General features: G+C 33.5%; 1 protein-coding gene across 1 annotated transcript in view; it reads right to left on the bottom strand.

The window, feature by feature from the left end:
• PTPRN2 (protein tyrosine phosphatase receptor type N2) overlaps positions 1–16,821 on the bottom strand; it is a 1,723,588-nt gene that overhangs the window by 80,905 nt on the left and 1,625,862 nt on the right. Inside the window, exon 16 of the mRNA XM_053715671.1 lies at positions 15,606–15,679. Coding sequence (XP_053571646.1) covers positions 15,606–15,679 — 74 coding nt within the window. The remainder of the gene's footprint in view (positions 1–15,605; positions 15,680–16,821) is intronic.

Below are 16,821 nucleotides of genomic sequence, written 5' to 3' on the forward strand. Positions count from 1 at the left end.
AGCCCTAAGAATTCTGCAGATATTTTATAATTATATTGTTCAAATTTGTGTTGAAGAAGTGGTAGATATCCTCATCTAGGACTTCAGATTTATCATTCGATTCCTGGTATTTGTGCTGAATTTTACTCAGTCCCTGCACCTGTTTTTTGTTGGTTTTTCTTTTAACAAACTTTGGCTACTTAGGTAAAGTAACATGTGGCATGTATGTTCCCCTCTCAGTAAATTATAATTGTTCACAGCTTTATTAAAAAAAAATGTCTACATTATTAATGTCTCTTAAATTGTAATAATTGGTAGTGTTACTACTAAAATACCTGTTTATATAATGCAAAAACAGTATGAAAAGAAATTAAAATTAAATACATTCTAAAGAGTTAAAAGAGACAGATTTAGGAAAATAACACCAACAACGTATCATGAGTCATAACTAAGTTTTCATTGGGAATGTTGATTGAAGTTATGTCCAAGAAGTGATACAATATGAAGCTTAAAGTTTAAAGTAATTTTTGGGACAAAATAAAATTTGGCCCTAAGATTTTAATGGTCAAACTCCATCCACTACATTCCTTATTTGCAGGAGCTAATCTGGACTTGAGAAGATGTGGCTTTGCCACGGTCACTGTGTCAACAAAATCTCCATTGTTCGGCTTTAGCAGAAATGATAAAAAAACAAACTGCTAACTGGGTACAAACAAAACACTGTGAGATTCTTACTCTAGTAAGTCATTTATAACTGTCCCTAACTGGCCTAGAGGAGATAAGATTTGATAACAACCGTTTAAACCTACAGAAACCTAGGTTACAACATAGTGGTGGTCATTTCTAAAATATTACACTTATTTCTGCAATATTCATTATATAGTTTAAAAATAGATATCTGCTTATTATGTTTAGGCTTATTTTTTATTGAAATATACCATCATGTATTCAGATAGAGCCTGCAATTTTAAACAACTTTCTAATTTACTCCATTTAGACACCAATCAGTAAGCGCAACCCAGGTTCTGAACCAAAAATGGGCAGTCTTCCAAGCTTTGCATTCTTGCTTTTCAAATAAAAATAGCAAGAGAACGAAGAAAATTTGATGATAGGAGTAAATTAGAATGTTATTTAAAATTGCATGCTCTATCTGAATCATGAAAGAAACTATTTGGGTTTAGTAAGAATACTGGGTAGTGTGGTGAAACAACTAACGTCACGTGATACTGGTGAAGCAGATTCCACACTAAACCATCTTTCTACCTGTAATTGCTTTTAATGTGGGTGTTTTTAAATCCCATTTTTATAATGCTTAAGAAAGTGTGATATACATTTTGCTCACCATTCTTAAACAATATCTATAATCTCTCTTTCTATCTATCATCTATCTATCGATCTATCGATCTATCGATCTATCTATCATCTATCTATCTATCGATCTATCTATCTATCTATCTATCTATCTATCTGCCTTTCTATCATCTATTTATCTATATCTGTTTTAGGACAAGTATAGTGAAGTAATATGCCTTTTTTCCAGAATATACAAGGAAAATACTGTTAAAAAAGTAATGGAAAACATTAAATAAAACCATTTTTTATTTAAAAACATTAGTAATTATTTGACCATGAAGCCTAAATGCAAGGCAAACAACCACCTTATTCATACACATCATTATTTACATTTTTTTTATTTGTTGTTATTTTTCGCTAAAATAATTACTAACATGTCCTCAGATATCACATATCACATCCTCTAGACAGGTTAATATGTACACAAAGAAGAGCTTATTTGTATAAGCGACAATAAAACGATAACGATACAGATACGTGTTTTTACAGAAATGGTCAAACAAGAAAACATTTCTGCTTGAGCGCTAATGATTATCTATACAAGATGAAATTCTCTGTTGGATTATTTTTTTGGAAGAAATGCAGCATAATGTCAGCCAATTTAATTTACAGGCTCACAAAGCATTTAAGAAGACTTTTACAAGGAAATCCTCTTAAAACAAAACGATCTGGAATTAATTATAAGAAGGACAGTGCTGCAGCTAAGGGCACAGTTTATGTTCGAGATAAAATAGATTATTTTTGTAAACCATATAACAGATGAATCTTTTTGTATTATAGGCTTGTCTATCCGACTGAGGCTCATATTACATCACTGGATATCTATGTACATTAGTTCTAAGGTAGAGGCAAATAAATAAATAGCTTAACGTGCTGATCACAAAATATTTTAAACCTTATGAGCCAGATTACAAGTGGTGCGCCAGAATTAAACTTTTAATGCAAGTGGGTTAGTGCAGGTATTACAAGTTGAAAGAGCTAAAGCTGACACATGCTAATGTCAGGAGTTAAGATATTGTGATCTTGCTAACTCCTTCTCCCCACAGACTTTAATGGAGAAGGCAAATTGGGGAAAAAAATAACAATTATATCTTGTGCACTAGCCCAACATGAGTTAAACCTACAGCCCTAACTCAAAGGTAGTTATCATTTTTTTACATTCCAATGTTCTTCACTTAAAAAAAACCTGTTCTTTATATTAGGTTTAAATGCTCATGCCAAAGAAAAGTTAGCAGCAACTACCTATCAGTTAATGAGCACTAGATATAACTCACTATTTTTGATTTCCAGCTCTCTTAGGTTCTGTCACACCGGATGTGCAACCCATGAAAGGGACTGCCTTTACTACTCATTCCCCAGCTTTGCACAACCAACATGGTTATACTGACATACTTTATAACCTTTAAACCTCTAAATTTCTGTCTGTTTCTAAGTCCCTAAAGACAGCCCCATGCTTTTGTATTTACTTTTCCCATCAGGGGAAGCTAGTTCATGTGAACCATCTAGATAATATTGTGCTGATGCCCGTGGATTCGAACAACACAGCACTAATTGGCTTAAATGCAAGTCAATAGATAACGTCATGGGATCAGGGGGTAATCAGAATATGCTTAGATACAAGGTAATCACAGAGGTAAAAATGTGTTTTAATATAACCATGTTTTCTGTGTAAAACTGGGGAATGGGTAATAAAGGGATTATCTATCTTTTAAAACAATAAAAAAATTTGAGTTGACTGTCCCTTTAAGCCACTTCACAGACTTTCCAACAATTATAGAAATAAGTCACAATGGTCGCATCATTCAGTCTTTTTAAAGCATTTATTTCATATGCTTGGACGTTCAGAGCAGTATCAACCCTTCAGGACTAACCCCTCAATCATACTCCATTATTAAAGGGACAGTCTAGGCCAAAATAAACTTTCATGATTCAGATAGAGCATGTAATTTTAAACAATTTTCCAATTTACTTTTATCACCAATTTTGCTTTGTTCTCTTGGTATTCTTAGTTGAAAGCTTAACCTAGGAGGTTCATATGTTAATTTCTTAGACCTTGAAGCCCACCTCTTTCAGATTGCATTTTAACAGTTTTTCACCACTAGAGGGTGTTAGTTCACATATTGCATATAGATAACACTGTGCTCGTGCACGTGACGTAATCTGGGAGCAGGCACTGATTGGCTAGACTGCACGTCTGTCAAAAGAACTGAAAAAAGGGGCAGTTTGCAGAGGCTTAGATACAAGATAATCACAGAGGTTAAAAGTATATTATTATAACTGTGTTGGTTACGCAAAACTGGGAAATGGGTAATAAAGGGATTATCTATCTTTTAAAACAATAATAATTCTGGTGTAGACTGTCCCTTTAAGGCCTGAGTCCCAAAACATTGATACTATCCTACACTTCCAAGTGTATAAAATAAATGTTTTAAAAGTTTGAATGGTGTGACCATTGTGACTTACTTCTGCATTAAATATAACTAACTACCAGCCAATTAGCCTAAACAGGAAGCACACAGCTGTACTAGTTTCAAGTTCATTTAAAACAGTTTTTACCTCACAATTTTTTTCTCACCTTGTTTAAATGCTGGTCTTTCATATGAGGGATAGAAGAAATGATATATGTAGTATTGCATAGTTATGTAGCTGATGTGCAGTTGGCCAATAAAAAGTATATATTCTCGTCTATTTTTAAATCTATGTAACTGATGTTCTTACATATTATTTAATTTTTTACTCCTGCCTGCCAAAAAAGATGGTTTAATAACACAATAGGCATGTTCTTTCAAATGTTATAAATTCATAGGCAAAATAAATAAATAAAAAATATAACATAATCTTTCAAATGTTATGAAGAAAATTTAAACTAGAGTTTTGTTACATTGACAACCACTTCAACTATGATACAAACTATTCTATAACACATTCATTTTATGACTACATTAATATTCAAACAACTTAAAGGGACCTTAAACACTTTAAGATTGCAATAAAAAGTGTATAATTACAGTGGGGCAAAAAAGTATTTAGTCAGCCACCAATTGTGCAAGTTCTCCAACTTAAGAAGATGAGAGAGGCCTGTAATTTTCATCATAGGTATACCTCAACTATGAGAGACTAAATGTGGAAACAAATCCAGACAATCACATTGTCTGATTTGGAAATAATTTATTTGCAAATTATGGTGGAAAATAAGTATTTGGTCAATATCAAAAGTTCATCTCAGTACTTTGTTATATATCCTTTGTTGGCAATGACAGAGGTCAAACGTTTTCTGTAAGTCTGCACAAGGTTGTCACACACTGTTGCTGGTATGTTGGACCATTCCTGCATGCAGATCTCCTCTAGAGAAGTGATGTTTTGGGGCTGTCGCTGGGCAACACAGACTTTCAACTCCCTCCAAAGGTTTTCTATGGGGTTGAGATCTGGAGACTGGCTAGGCCACTCCAGGACCTTGAAATGCTTCTTATGAAGCCACTCCTTCGTTGCCTGGGCGGTGTGTTTGGGATCATTGTCATGCTGAAAGACCCAGCCACGTTTCATCTTCAATGCCCTTGCTGATGGAAGGAGGTTTGCACTCAAAATCTCACGATACATGGCCCCATTCATTCTTTCATGTACACGGATCAGTCGTCCTGTTCCCTTTGCAGAGAAACAGCCCCAAAGCATGATGTTGCCACCCCCATGCTTCACAGTAGGTATGGTGTTCTTTGGTTGCAACTCAGCATTCTCTCTCCTCCAAACACAACGAGTTGTGTTTCTACCAAACAGTTCTACTTTGGTTTTATCTGACCATATGACATTCTCCCTGAAATATACCGTCCCTTTAAGGGGAGGTTCCTTTTTTTTATCAAGCCCTATAAGTTACGCTGGATACTTCATAGCAATGCTTGGTATTGAAGTATCCAGCTATGTACACATATTCTGCTTAGTCTTTATGACTGAGTTCCTACCTAATCGATTATTCTATTTTGGTTATTGCAACTTTACTCGCCTTTGCCGTGGTTCTTTGTCCCACCTCTGCTTTCACAGCTGCAACAGCATCAGCTGTTTCCAGAGCTGCAACCGCATCAGCTGTTCCACACGCTCCGGGTAGTTCCTTCGCTGCTAGCATGACGTCACTCTGATGAGCCGTTCATCCTCAGCATGGCCCTCTGTTTGTTCCTTCAGCCTGACTCCCAGCATTACTGACAGCCTGCCACCACAGACGCAACCTCCATCTCGGATCCTCAGTGGCCACAGAACTCCCTCTTCAAAAGACTTGTAAAAGTTTAAGGACATATTCCGGTAAGCTGCTCCTCTTTCAGCTTGATGTTTCTCCCCTGTTGTTACCTAACAATTTCTTGCTGCAGCCATATTTCTCATGGAGTCTCTTTTGTTATAATTGAGCTCTTATGTTACAACTGTGACAACATAGCTCAACCTACAAACTTGACTTGTACATAAAATCATAAGCAGATATAGGTATTGCTCTTGGAACTAGCAACTACTTATAACTCGTTATGAAACATACTCTAAAATTTCTTAAAGGAACATACGTACCTGGGTTAATACAAAAGAACTGTCTAAGACTTGTAAATTTAATGTCTATATAAAAAGGAAATGCAACACAAGTTAACACTTAGCCTGTATGTTACACTCCCAATCCGCTTCTGGATCATCCAAATGCTCTCTAGCATACTTCAGACAGGTCCGGACATGTACTGGCTTAAGCAGGGGGACACGTCTGGCACTGCAGGATCTGAGTCCCTGGCGGCGTAGTGTGTTACTGATGGTAGAATTTGTTACGTTGGTCCCAGCTCTCTGCAGGTCATTCACTAGGTCCCCCCGTGTGGTTCTGGGATCTTTGCTCACCGTTCTTGTGATCATTTTGACCCCATGGGGTGAGATCTTGCGTGGAGCCCCAGATCGAGGGAGATTATCAGTGGTCTTGTATGTCTTCCATTTTCTAATTATTGCTCCCACAGTTGATTTCTTCACACCAAGCTGCTTGCCTATTGCAGATTCAGTCTTCCCAGCCTGGTGCAGGTCTACAATTTTGTTTCTGGTGTCCTTCGACAGCTCTTTGGTCTTCACCATAGTGGAGTTTGGAGTGTGACTGTTTGAGGTTGTGGACAGGTCTCTTTTATACTGATAACAAGTTCAAACAGGTGCCATTAATACAGGTAATGAGTGGAGGACAGAGGAGCCTCTTAAAGAAGAAGATACAGGTCTGTGCCAGAAATCTTGCTTGTTTGTAGGTGACCAAATAATTATTTTCCACCATAATATGCAAATAAATTATTTCCAGATCAGACAATGTGATTGTCTGGATTTGTTTCCACATTTTGTCTCTCATAGTTGAGGTATACCTTAAGTGGGAGAACTTGCACAATTGGTGGCTGACTAAATACTTTTTTGCCCCACTGTATATATAGTAAAAAATACTTTGCAATATAATTTTATACGTTTTTTTTTTCAATTTTCCTTTAATGTAATTTTAAAACTCGTAGGCTTTTTAATTCCCCTGAGTTTCAGTGAAGTAATGGGTGCTGTAATTTGGCAGATTAGTTATTCTAGATTTTAAAGTTTTTCTTATCTTTATCCTATTTCTGGATGAGGCCAGTAAATATCAGTAATAAATAAACTGATAAAGTAACTATCTCACAGTGTTTAACGCCCCTTTAAAATTGCAATATTCTACAAAGCCATTTGCAAACTTTAGTGGCCCTAACTGTCCTCAGCAGAAGATAAGGTAAACCATGATAACTACCATTACTTTTATAGATACTAAAACATTACATTTATTTCAATTAATATAATTTTTGAAAATACATTTGCATGTCAGGGTAATTATTACTTTGAATGCATCCTTATATATTGTATATTTAGGGCTAGATTACAAGTGGTGCTCTAACGTTAGCATGCACGCAATATTGGAGTATCGCATGCACGTTAATTTGCACGTGTAGTACAAGTGGAAAGTAAATGCATTCGTTTGAGTGCAATAGAATTTTACACGTTTTGGTTTAGCGTGACTAAAGACCTCGCGACTAAAGACCTTGCGTAAAGGGTTAGGGCTAAAAAAGGTTGAACCCAACGACAACTTAAAGGATTACTTTCTGTTATAATTTTTAAGCTAAACAACTAACATATTAAAGTTAATAAACATTAATTAAAACCTACTGACCTATATTTTCTCCAAAATGAAGTTTCATAACGTTCTAAAAGTTATATCTTTTATTCGCCGATGATGTCACCTTATCCTGCCCACTATTTTCAGCACTGCATGTTCAAAATACTTAAACCAATAACTTTGTGTTTAAAGTGCCATTTTGAAACCTAGGTATTGTAAACGGATTGGTACAGAGCAAAGGATACCCACGGAGTGGGTTTGGAAAACAATTAAATTTGCAGGCAAGTTTTCTGATATACGGTAGAGATATGTTAATGAAATGCTATTGATAAAAAGCGTATTTGGGGTAGTTAGTTAGTAACAGGCACAGAAAATATTTACTTACAGTGGCCCTTTAAATACATTAAACTGTTACATTCTTATAAGCACTATCTGATAAAAATGATTTATATAAATATTAATAAAAAATATTTATAAATGTTAAAACGTACATGGATACGACCATGTAATTGATTGCAAAGGGCTATGATATCTATATATATATATACATACAGTATGTGTGTGTATAAATAAATATATATAAACATATATATATATATATATATGTGTGTGTATGTGTCTAAATAATAATTCCATAATAATATTTAATAATCTGTTTTACTGTGTATATACTGTAAATATTTCACATACAGGAAAATTATATGTTTATCTTAAATAAATATGCATATATATATATATATATATATATATATATATATATATATATATATATCTTTTCCTATAGATCAGGGGTATCAAGCTCATTGGATCTGAGGGCCACTGGCCTAGTGTTCATCTCCCAAGGGAGCCACTTGAACAAAGTGAGTGCTGTGTGGAAATGGATATACTAGAAACTGGAAGTGACATTTTCCCAAGTAGTAGTGCATGGTAAGAGTTGTAGTCCACAATAGACATACACATTTAATATTTATCTTTGAGTGCCAAGTGAAGTGATCATTCTGCATATAGAAAAATAAAAGGGGGTATCTATACACACTTCCTAATGCGATTAAGCTCTTTTAAAGAGGATCGGCCACTACAACAAATCTAAAAGTCTGGGGAAAAAAGAGCGCTAACAAGAAATCACATCAAACCATATGGTAAAAGGCAATTTATATTAATAAATGAATGTACAAATAGACATGCAAACAAACAGTTTACGTTAATAAAGATAAAAACAAAGGTAAGTATTACAGTCCAGAAAAACCCACCGGTGGTTATATTTTTTTAAAAAACTAAAATTTGTTAGTAATAAAATGTTCCAAAACTCTTTACGTCTCCGGAGTATAATAAAAACAATAGTTGCTGTGGGGATTTCCCAGCTTCCATGGAAGCCTTTGTATCAATAATAAGGTTGTTCACAGGAAAAGATTGCCGTCTACTATACACAATTGCAGTCCAATGAAAACACACATGCTTACCAGAAATTAGTTATCTTAAGGCACATTATGTATTTATTAAATATAAAATATTGAAAAATATTAATAATATAAATAATAATTTTAATTATTTATATTTTTTTACAATATTTAATATTTTAATAACATTACTTAAGATAACAAATTCTTCATTTGCGCTAAACAGACACTGTGTTAGACCTAAAGCTTGAAATCTAAAATGCGTTACGCATATTTTACATTCCAATGTTCTTCACATAGAAATGTTTTAATTTTTATTATTAAACATATATATATATATGCGATAATGTCAATGTATAATATATTTATATACCTTTATATCTAGATGAATAGATATATAGGTATAGATATATATAGATATATATTTAGAAATATGTATTTAAAATAAAAATAGCATTGTCCTGTATGTGAAGAATATTGGAATGTGAAATATTAATAACTCAGAGTAATAAGTGTTAGGTTTTTTTCTTCTATGCTTTCCTTTGAAGTCTATGGGGAAAGGAGTTAGACAAGTCAAAATATCCAAAGTCCTGAAGTTAACACACATTGGGTTTCACTCACACACAAAAGAAGAAATTGTGGGTTACATGTCCCTTTAAAGGGACAGTCAAGTCCAAAAAAAATCATTCATGATTCAAATAGGGCATGTAATTTTAAACAACCTTCCAATTTACTTTTATCACCAATTTTGCTTTGTTCTCTTGGTATTCTTAGTTGAAAGCTAAAACTAGGAGGTTCATATGCTAATTTCTTAGACCTTGAAAGCCGCCTCTAATCTAAAAGCATTTTGACAATTTTTCACCACTAGTGGGCATTAGTTCATGTGTTTTACATAGATAACATTAAGCTCAGGCATGTGAATTTACCGAGGAGTGAGCACTGATTGGCTAAAATGCAAGTCTGTCAAATGAACAGAAATAAGGGGGCAGTCTGCAGAGGCTTAAATACAAGGTATTATTATGACTGTGTTGGTTATGCAAAACTGGGGAATGGGTAATAAAGGGATTATCTATCTTTTTAAACAACAAAACTTCTGGTGTTGACTGTCATTTTGATTACTCTCTTTATAGATTGTGATTTGAGCTCTGATGTTTACACATCAATATATTTAAAAAAAATTAAGGCTAGGGTAAAGACGTGGAAGATCTTGGGTGAAGTTTTCTAGTGGAGTTTAACATTCATTGGGGGATTCAGTAATTCAGTATTGCAGGCATCACTTACATTTGCAATATGCTGCCAGCAGCAGCTTCATATTTAATTGCCTGGAAAATGATTATTAGTATTTTTTGTACAATGCATGGGTGTCTAGTCAAAACTATGACCAAGGTCTCCATAGATAGCGTTAATTATGAGACATAAAGCATTAAACTATGCAGCAGCTATAATACTGGCTCCGGTTTTTCAAACAGTTTATACACCTCTTCATTCCATTTTACATCTGCACTAAAAAATCATAATCTGTGAAGTGTTATCCTGTCCCCATTTTTATTAAATGTGCAGACTAATCATTTGGTACTTTTTAGAAGGAAATTACTTTTATCTAAACAGGAGGTATACTGGATATTATAGTTGGGTATGCAGATCCGTATGGGATTTAAGTTTGAGTTTGCTGATATTAATCATTGGAGATGAATTGGAGTATGCCTCCTGTTTAGTCTGCTTCTATCTTGCATGACCATTGATTAATTATGAAGCAAAATATTTGTATTGTTCTATTATGTATATATATGTACTGTATATCCTCATTTTTTTGACTGATCTTTCCTAGTTGTAGCACTAATATAATATATATAAAAAAGTATTTTTTTATTTTTTAAAGTACATAATTTGTTAGTTTGTAACTATTCTATAGGTGTTAAAAATATTCAAAATCCATAAATTGGAATCAATGAATGTACCTATGTATGAATTACAGTGTGTGATTACTGACATTAATGTTTAATTGCTTATTTGACTTTATTTGCTTATTTGACTTTATTGGTTCTTTAACAACTACCATGTCTTGTCATCTGTTGGTGTGAGTTTAATATCAGGTGGAATGTAAAGGGTTAAGTGTGTGGGGTGTGTATACCCATTAACCAATTAGATTTTAGTACTCCCTTTTTAAAGTGTGTAAATTGCTTAGACTATTAGTGTCTATGATTACAGCTTTATAGCCGAAACGCGTAGGACCTGTCTGCCTACCCTTGTCCTGTTGACAATATTTGTTTGTGCGTTTTCTTGTTTTACCATTTTTGATGAATAATACATTTTGGATTTTTTTTATTTTGGATCCGTTGACTCCTCTTCTTTGTTTCTTTCTAAGATGGTGAAACCTTGCAACCTTCATTTATGATTGGCTCAGCCAACTCAGCAGCAATAGAAATTGATACATATTTTTAAATATGTATTTAATTTACATCTATACCAGACTCCTATGCGTATTTATATTTATTTGTTTTGAACAATAGTTATAATTGATTATTACTTTAATATATAATATTACTTTTTATAAGTAAAATATTAGTCAACATAAGTTTTAATTATTTGTATTCAAGTTTTCACTTTTTATAGAATGCACGTCTTACATGTTTTACTTGTGTTTTAAATTATAAAACTCAAGTTCTAAAGGTCACTATATACCTGAGAAATGCTGTGCAAATTCTAGACTTTAAATGGAAGCTGAAAGCAGTATTCTGCTGTTGCAACTTGGCAAGCTCAAATTAAAATCTGACATTTTTTAACGACAGCTGAACACAATTAACACAGTCAATGGAAACTTCGATTACATATTTTTTGTTGTTTTTTTCAGTCCATCCATAAAATATTTGCACCATTTAAAAAAAAAAAATATATATATATATATATATATATATATATATATTTATTTATAGTTGAAGTAAAACATATGCCACAATGTTATCTTTCAAAAATATTGACTTATGTTCTAGATGAAAATTCATATCAGATATATGCGATTTAGAGCTATGAGCTTTAATATACATGACTGTTAAATCGTCAATGGGATAAGATTTATATATTCAGATTTTTAGAATGGAAAAAGTAGTATTCAGCATAAGCTCTCCACCAGAAAACCCCATATTTGTAAAATTATGTGGTAGAAGGAATATAATGACATTTAACTCCTTTTCAGTTGGAATTATGCATGCACGTATATGCTCATTAAATATAAGTCAAACATGAAGTATGGTTTTCTTTAGACTCTGGATTACATTTTCTCAAAGAATAAATAATGAAAACAGGCACTTGATTCTTGTGTAATTTTGAATGTACATGAATGGAAAAAAATTGGCATAAACCAACCACCAATTTTCTGTCAATTTTCACAATAGCTAAATAAAACCTACTTCACAAACAGCCAAACAAAATGATCTGTAGTTAAAACAACCTGATTACAGAATTTTTAAATAAAGAAATCTAGATAAAGCTAATATATTATATTGTGCACATATTGGTAAAGAAGATATATATTTTTATTTTGCAGTGTATTTATTACTCATTGGAGGCATTTGGATAAGCATGAACAATTATTTTACAATTATAACTTGAACAATGCTTATTATAGAGAAATTAAACACATTGTAACAAGATTTTTTTTTCTACCTTTTTGCAATAAACTAGCATTCTGTGTAAGTGTGAAACTTTTTGGAATGCATTAACACCGTGTTTGCTGCAATTGTTTTTCAATGCACAAATTCCATCCAACACTTCTCTTATTTGGAGGAGCCAATCTGGGGTACGTAAGGATAGTCACTTGCATTCTGTTAGCAAAATAAATATATTGTTTTGCAGTTCCTTTTTAAAAAAAAAAACCTTCTGAGGCCAGTTGGGTGTAGATATGTAGCAGGGCTAGACTTGTGAAGTCTGCCATGTACTTTCAATTCTTAGAAGTGGAAAACCCACACATTTCTGACTTACATTAAAGGAAATAATAAGAAAAGGTAACAAGATAAATAATGAAATTGTACTGCAAAAGATTTTCTATTACACAGAATTAAAAATGTTATATTACGGTCTCACAGTGTTAACTTCACCTGTTGAAACTGAATTTTTGTCTTTTTCTAGGTTGTGTTTATAGCTTTTTTTCAGTTTCAAGGTATTTGTGCATATTCATTCCACAAATAAACAGAATATTTTTTAAATAAAATATATTTCAAACAAAGCTTTAATCTACACAATTTGTATACAAATGAAATACGATCATTAAAATGTTCATTTGCGGTTGTAATTATGTGTTTGGGGGTTTAAACATGTTAATTATTAAATTTCTCAAGATGATATGGAAATATGAATTGTACAAATGTCATGAAATTATATTGGGCCAGATTACAAGTAGAGTGGTATAGATTACAAGTGAAGAGCTATTTAACGTTCCCACGCAAGCGTTAACTTCCCTAGAAGTAATATTTTTGTGCACCTCATGTAGCGCTCGTATTACAAATCGAAAGTAAACAGTTTTCACTCGCGCACTAACCCAGCACGCATAAAAAGCCGAACTTAGAATATTACGCGGACAATAACGTATATCCCCATAGAAGTCATATTCATATTTTCATGTTGGGTTAGCGCACTTAAGAATATGCAATCAGGTTTGCGCGCAAGAAGGGTGTTAGGGTCCATTTTTTTTTTGCTCTATTGACTTCTATGGGGGAATACGTTACTGCACATGAGATATTCTAAGTTCCGTTTTTGACGCTCGTCGTGGTTAGCCCGTGAGCCAAAACAGTTTACTTTCAGCTTGTAATATGAACACAACCCGATGCTTACTTCTAGTAAAGTTAACGCTTTCCACTTGTAATCCGGCCCTTAAACTTTAACTTTTTTTTCCTGTTTATTCATCAAAAGCCTGATTTTCGAAAGCTCTTTAGGCTTGTGAGGTTGTATAAGAAATCTCTCCAGCACTATGAAGCTGCTGTCTTAATACTCTATAGGCAGTTTTTAGTTTAAGAACAGTGTGTCTTGCAAAGGGGTGTTCCCTGCACTACAATACAATAGGGCTCACTAAAAATCATATAAAATGAATACATTCCTATAAAATATGCAGTAAAGACTCTATTGTTTAAAGGGATGTGAAAGCCCAATGATTTTTCTTGTGATTCATACAGAGCACACAATTTTTTAAAAAAGTTTCCAGTTTACTTCTAGTATCAAATTTGCTTCATTCGATTGTTATTCTTTGTTAAAGGGACAGTCTAGTCAAAATTAAACTTTCATGATTCAGATAGGACATGTAATTTTAATCAACTTTACAATTTACTTTTATCATCAAATTTGCTTTTTTCTTTTGGTATTCTTGGTTTAAACTAAACATAGGTAGGCTCATATGCCTATTTCTAAGCCTTTGAGGGCTGCCTCTTATCACATGCTTTTTAAATTCGTTTTCAACACAAAGAGACAGAAAGCACATGTGGGCCATATAGATAACACTGTGTTCAGGCACAGGGGGTTATTTAATATTTAGCACAAAACAATGCTAAATGCAAGACAATAGATAATAAACAGTCACAGTCATGTGATCAGGGGGCTGGAAGAAGGTTCTTAGATACAAGGTAATCACAGAGGTAAAAAGTATATTAATATAACTGTGTTGGTTATGCAAAACTGGGGAATGGGTAATAAAGTAGGTAGGTATGGGTAATACCTAGGTAGGCATCTGGAGCACTACATGGCAGGAAATAGTGCAGCCATCTAGTCCTCTTGCTAATGGATAACATTCTTGTTCCAGACACATGCACGCTCCTGAGCTTATGTCCCTGCTTTTCAATAAAAGATACCAAGAGAACAAAGATTTGATAATAGCAATGAATTAGAAAGTAATTAAAATGACATGCTCTATTTGAATCATTAAAGAAAAAAATGGGGTTTCGTGTCCTTTTAATTGCATTAAAAATCGTATCTAAATTCTTCTGCAAATTTGTTTTTATTTTATAGAAAAAATAACAACATTTGTATTGAAACTGTGCCGGAAAAAAAACAATAAACAATAAATACAAATCGTAACAAAACTACACCACCCATAAAAGTTGAAATGCATACTTATTATATGAAACTCAATGCATATTATTTTTCTTATTGTAAACTGAGTTTCCCCGCCTCTGCTAGTTGGCTAAAGAGGGGCATTTCATGAGGGCAACTGAAATTTCTTGCCAGGTCTAGTGTATTCGCTAAACATTTTCCACTGCAGATCTCACTACTTTTTCTTGAAAACTAAAAGGTGGTGAGATTATGTCAAAATGATTGACACTTACCCTAACAGAAAAACACAAGCAAATGAGAATAGGGGCAATTTTACGATTATATACGCTGAAAACAAAGTAATCTGATTTGTAATGGCGGGAGAATTCCATTTTTAGAGTGCGCCCCCTAACTTCAGTCTCCCCAACAAAGTTCCCCTATCTAGTGAGCTCTATAATTTTCTATGTGAGACATCTTACATCTCACAGGGAAGCCCAGTTTTTTGTTTTTTTCATATCTGTCCCGGTGACAGGGAAGTTGTCTTCTTTTAGTGAATACTTTGGACTGTAATATGACATAGATTATGACATCCATCTAATTATAATTTAAGTTTACACATTTCCAAATCAAGATTTTATAAATATTCCCTTTAAATTCAAGAAAGAAAATATCTTTAAAAAAACACTGTTCAATAATCAGCAAAAATAAAATACTGTAAAATTTAAAGTAAATTTAAAAATACTTACAATTGGACTAGCATTGATGTAGTCTGAATTGTCATGACTATTCTCTGCTTTAAGAATTATCCTGTTATGGTCATCTAAAAAGTAAGAAAAACATTACAATATAATGTTAGCAACAGAATACATATTTATTTCTTAAATTGAATCTCCTTTTATTGATAAAGGGCTAAGACTGGCAAATGTTAGATTAGACAAATGCATGTTGCATATCACTGACATCTTTTCAGAAGAGCTGGTTTTGATTCATTTCTCTTGCAAACATCTGTAATGCAGGACACCACACTGAGCTTAAATTTAATAGCCTGGATCAGTGTTTCCTCTAAGGACACATTTTGTGAGCAGCCCAACAGTAAAACAGTTAATTAGGGAATCACACCCTTCAGTTAGCAAACACTACACAATGCAGACAGAAAGGTATGGTTCCCTTATTAACTGTTTCACTGCTGCATTACTCACAAAATGTGGTCTTAGAGGAAACACTGGCCTAGATTCATTAAAGTGCATTCTATCTGTATTCTAGCAGCTCACATGGGGACTTTTTATTGAAGAGACCAATACCTTGAGACTGTAATATAAAGTATTTAATTATGTCTAGAAAAACAATTTTGTAGTCCCCCACCTCTTTTTGTGTGATTGTTTGCTTTCAAATTCTTATAACTGGAAATACACACTGCATATGTATTAAGGCTACCCCTGCTACATATATGTCATTAACTGGCCACAGCAAATAACAACTGCAAAACACTTCATGGGGGTCGATCACAATCTATTTGCTGAGACCTTTTTGGTTATTTTTATGGCCGAACAGGCCACTTTTTGTTTTGATGCAATCATAAAAGCACATTTTCGATTCCTTGCTAAAAGCCCTATTTTCACGATGGGGCTTAAAAGTTCTAGGTGATCACAATCCTTTTTTGAGAGACGTTTCAACACCTTTTGAGGCCAGTTTTCACTTTTTAAATGCATCACCTCAAGGCACTTGATAAAGCCTCAAAATGGCATTTTGGTACTATTTTCAAATATTCCAACACTTGATGGAAACAGTCTATTGTCTTTCATATGGGCTAAATACTCTAATAGCCACATGAGTAATTACAGAGATGTATTAACTTATATGATATATTAAAGCTCCATTCATCACTATTGAGAGGCACACATTTACATATGTTTAGGTTTACAGACAAATGTATATGTGTTGAATATGTGATATCCTGTATAG

The sequence above is a fragment of the Bombina bombina genome, chromosome 5 (genome assembly GCF_027579735.1).
Source record: "Bombina bombina isolate aBomBom1 chromosome 5, aBomBom1.pri, whole genome shotgun sequence".
NCBI lineage: Eukaryota > Metazoa > Chordata > Amphibia > Anura > Bombinatoridae > Bombina > Bombina bombina.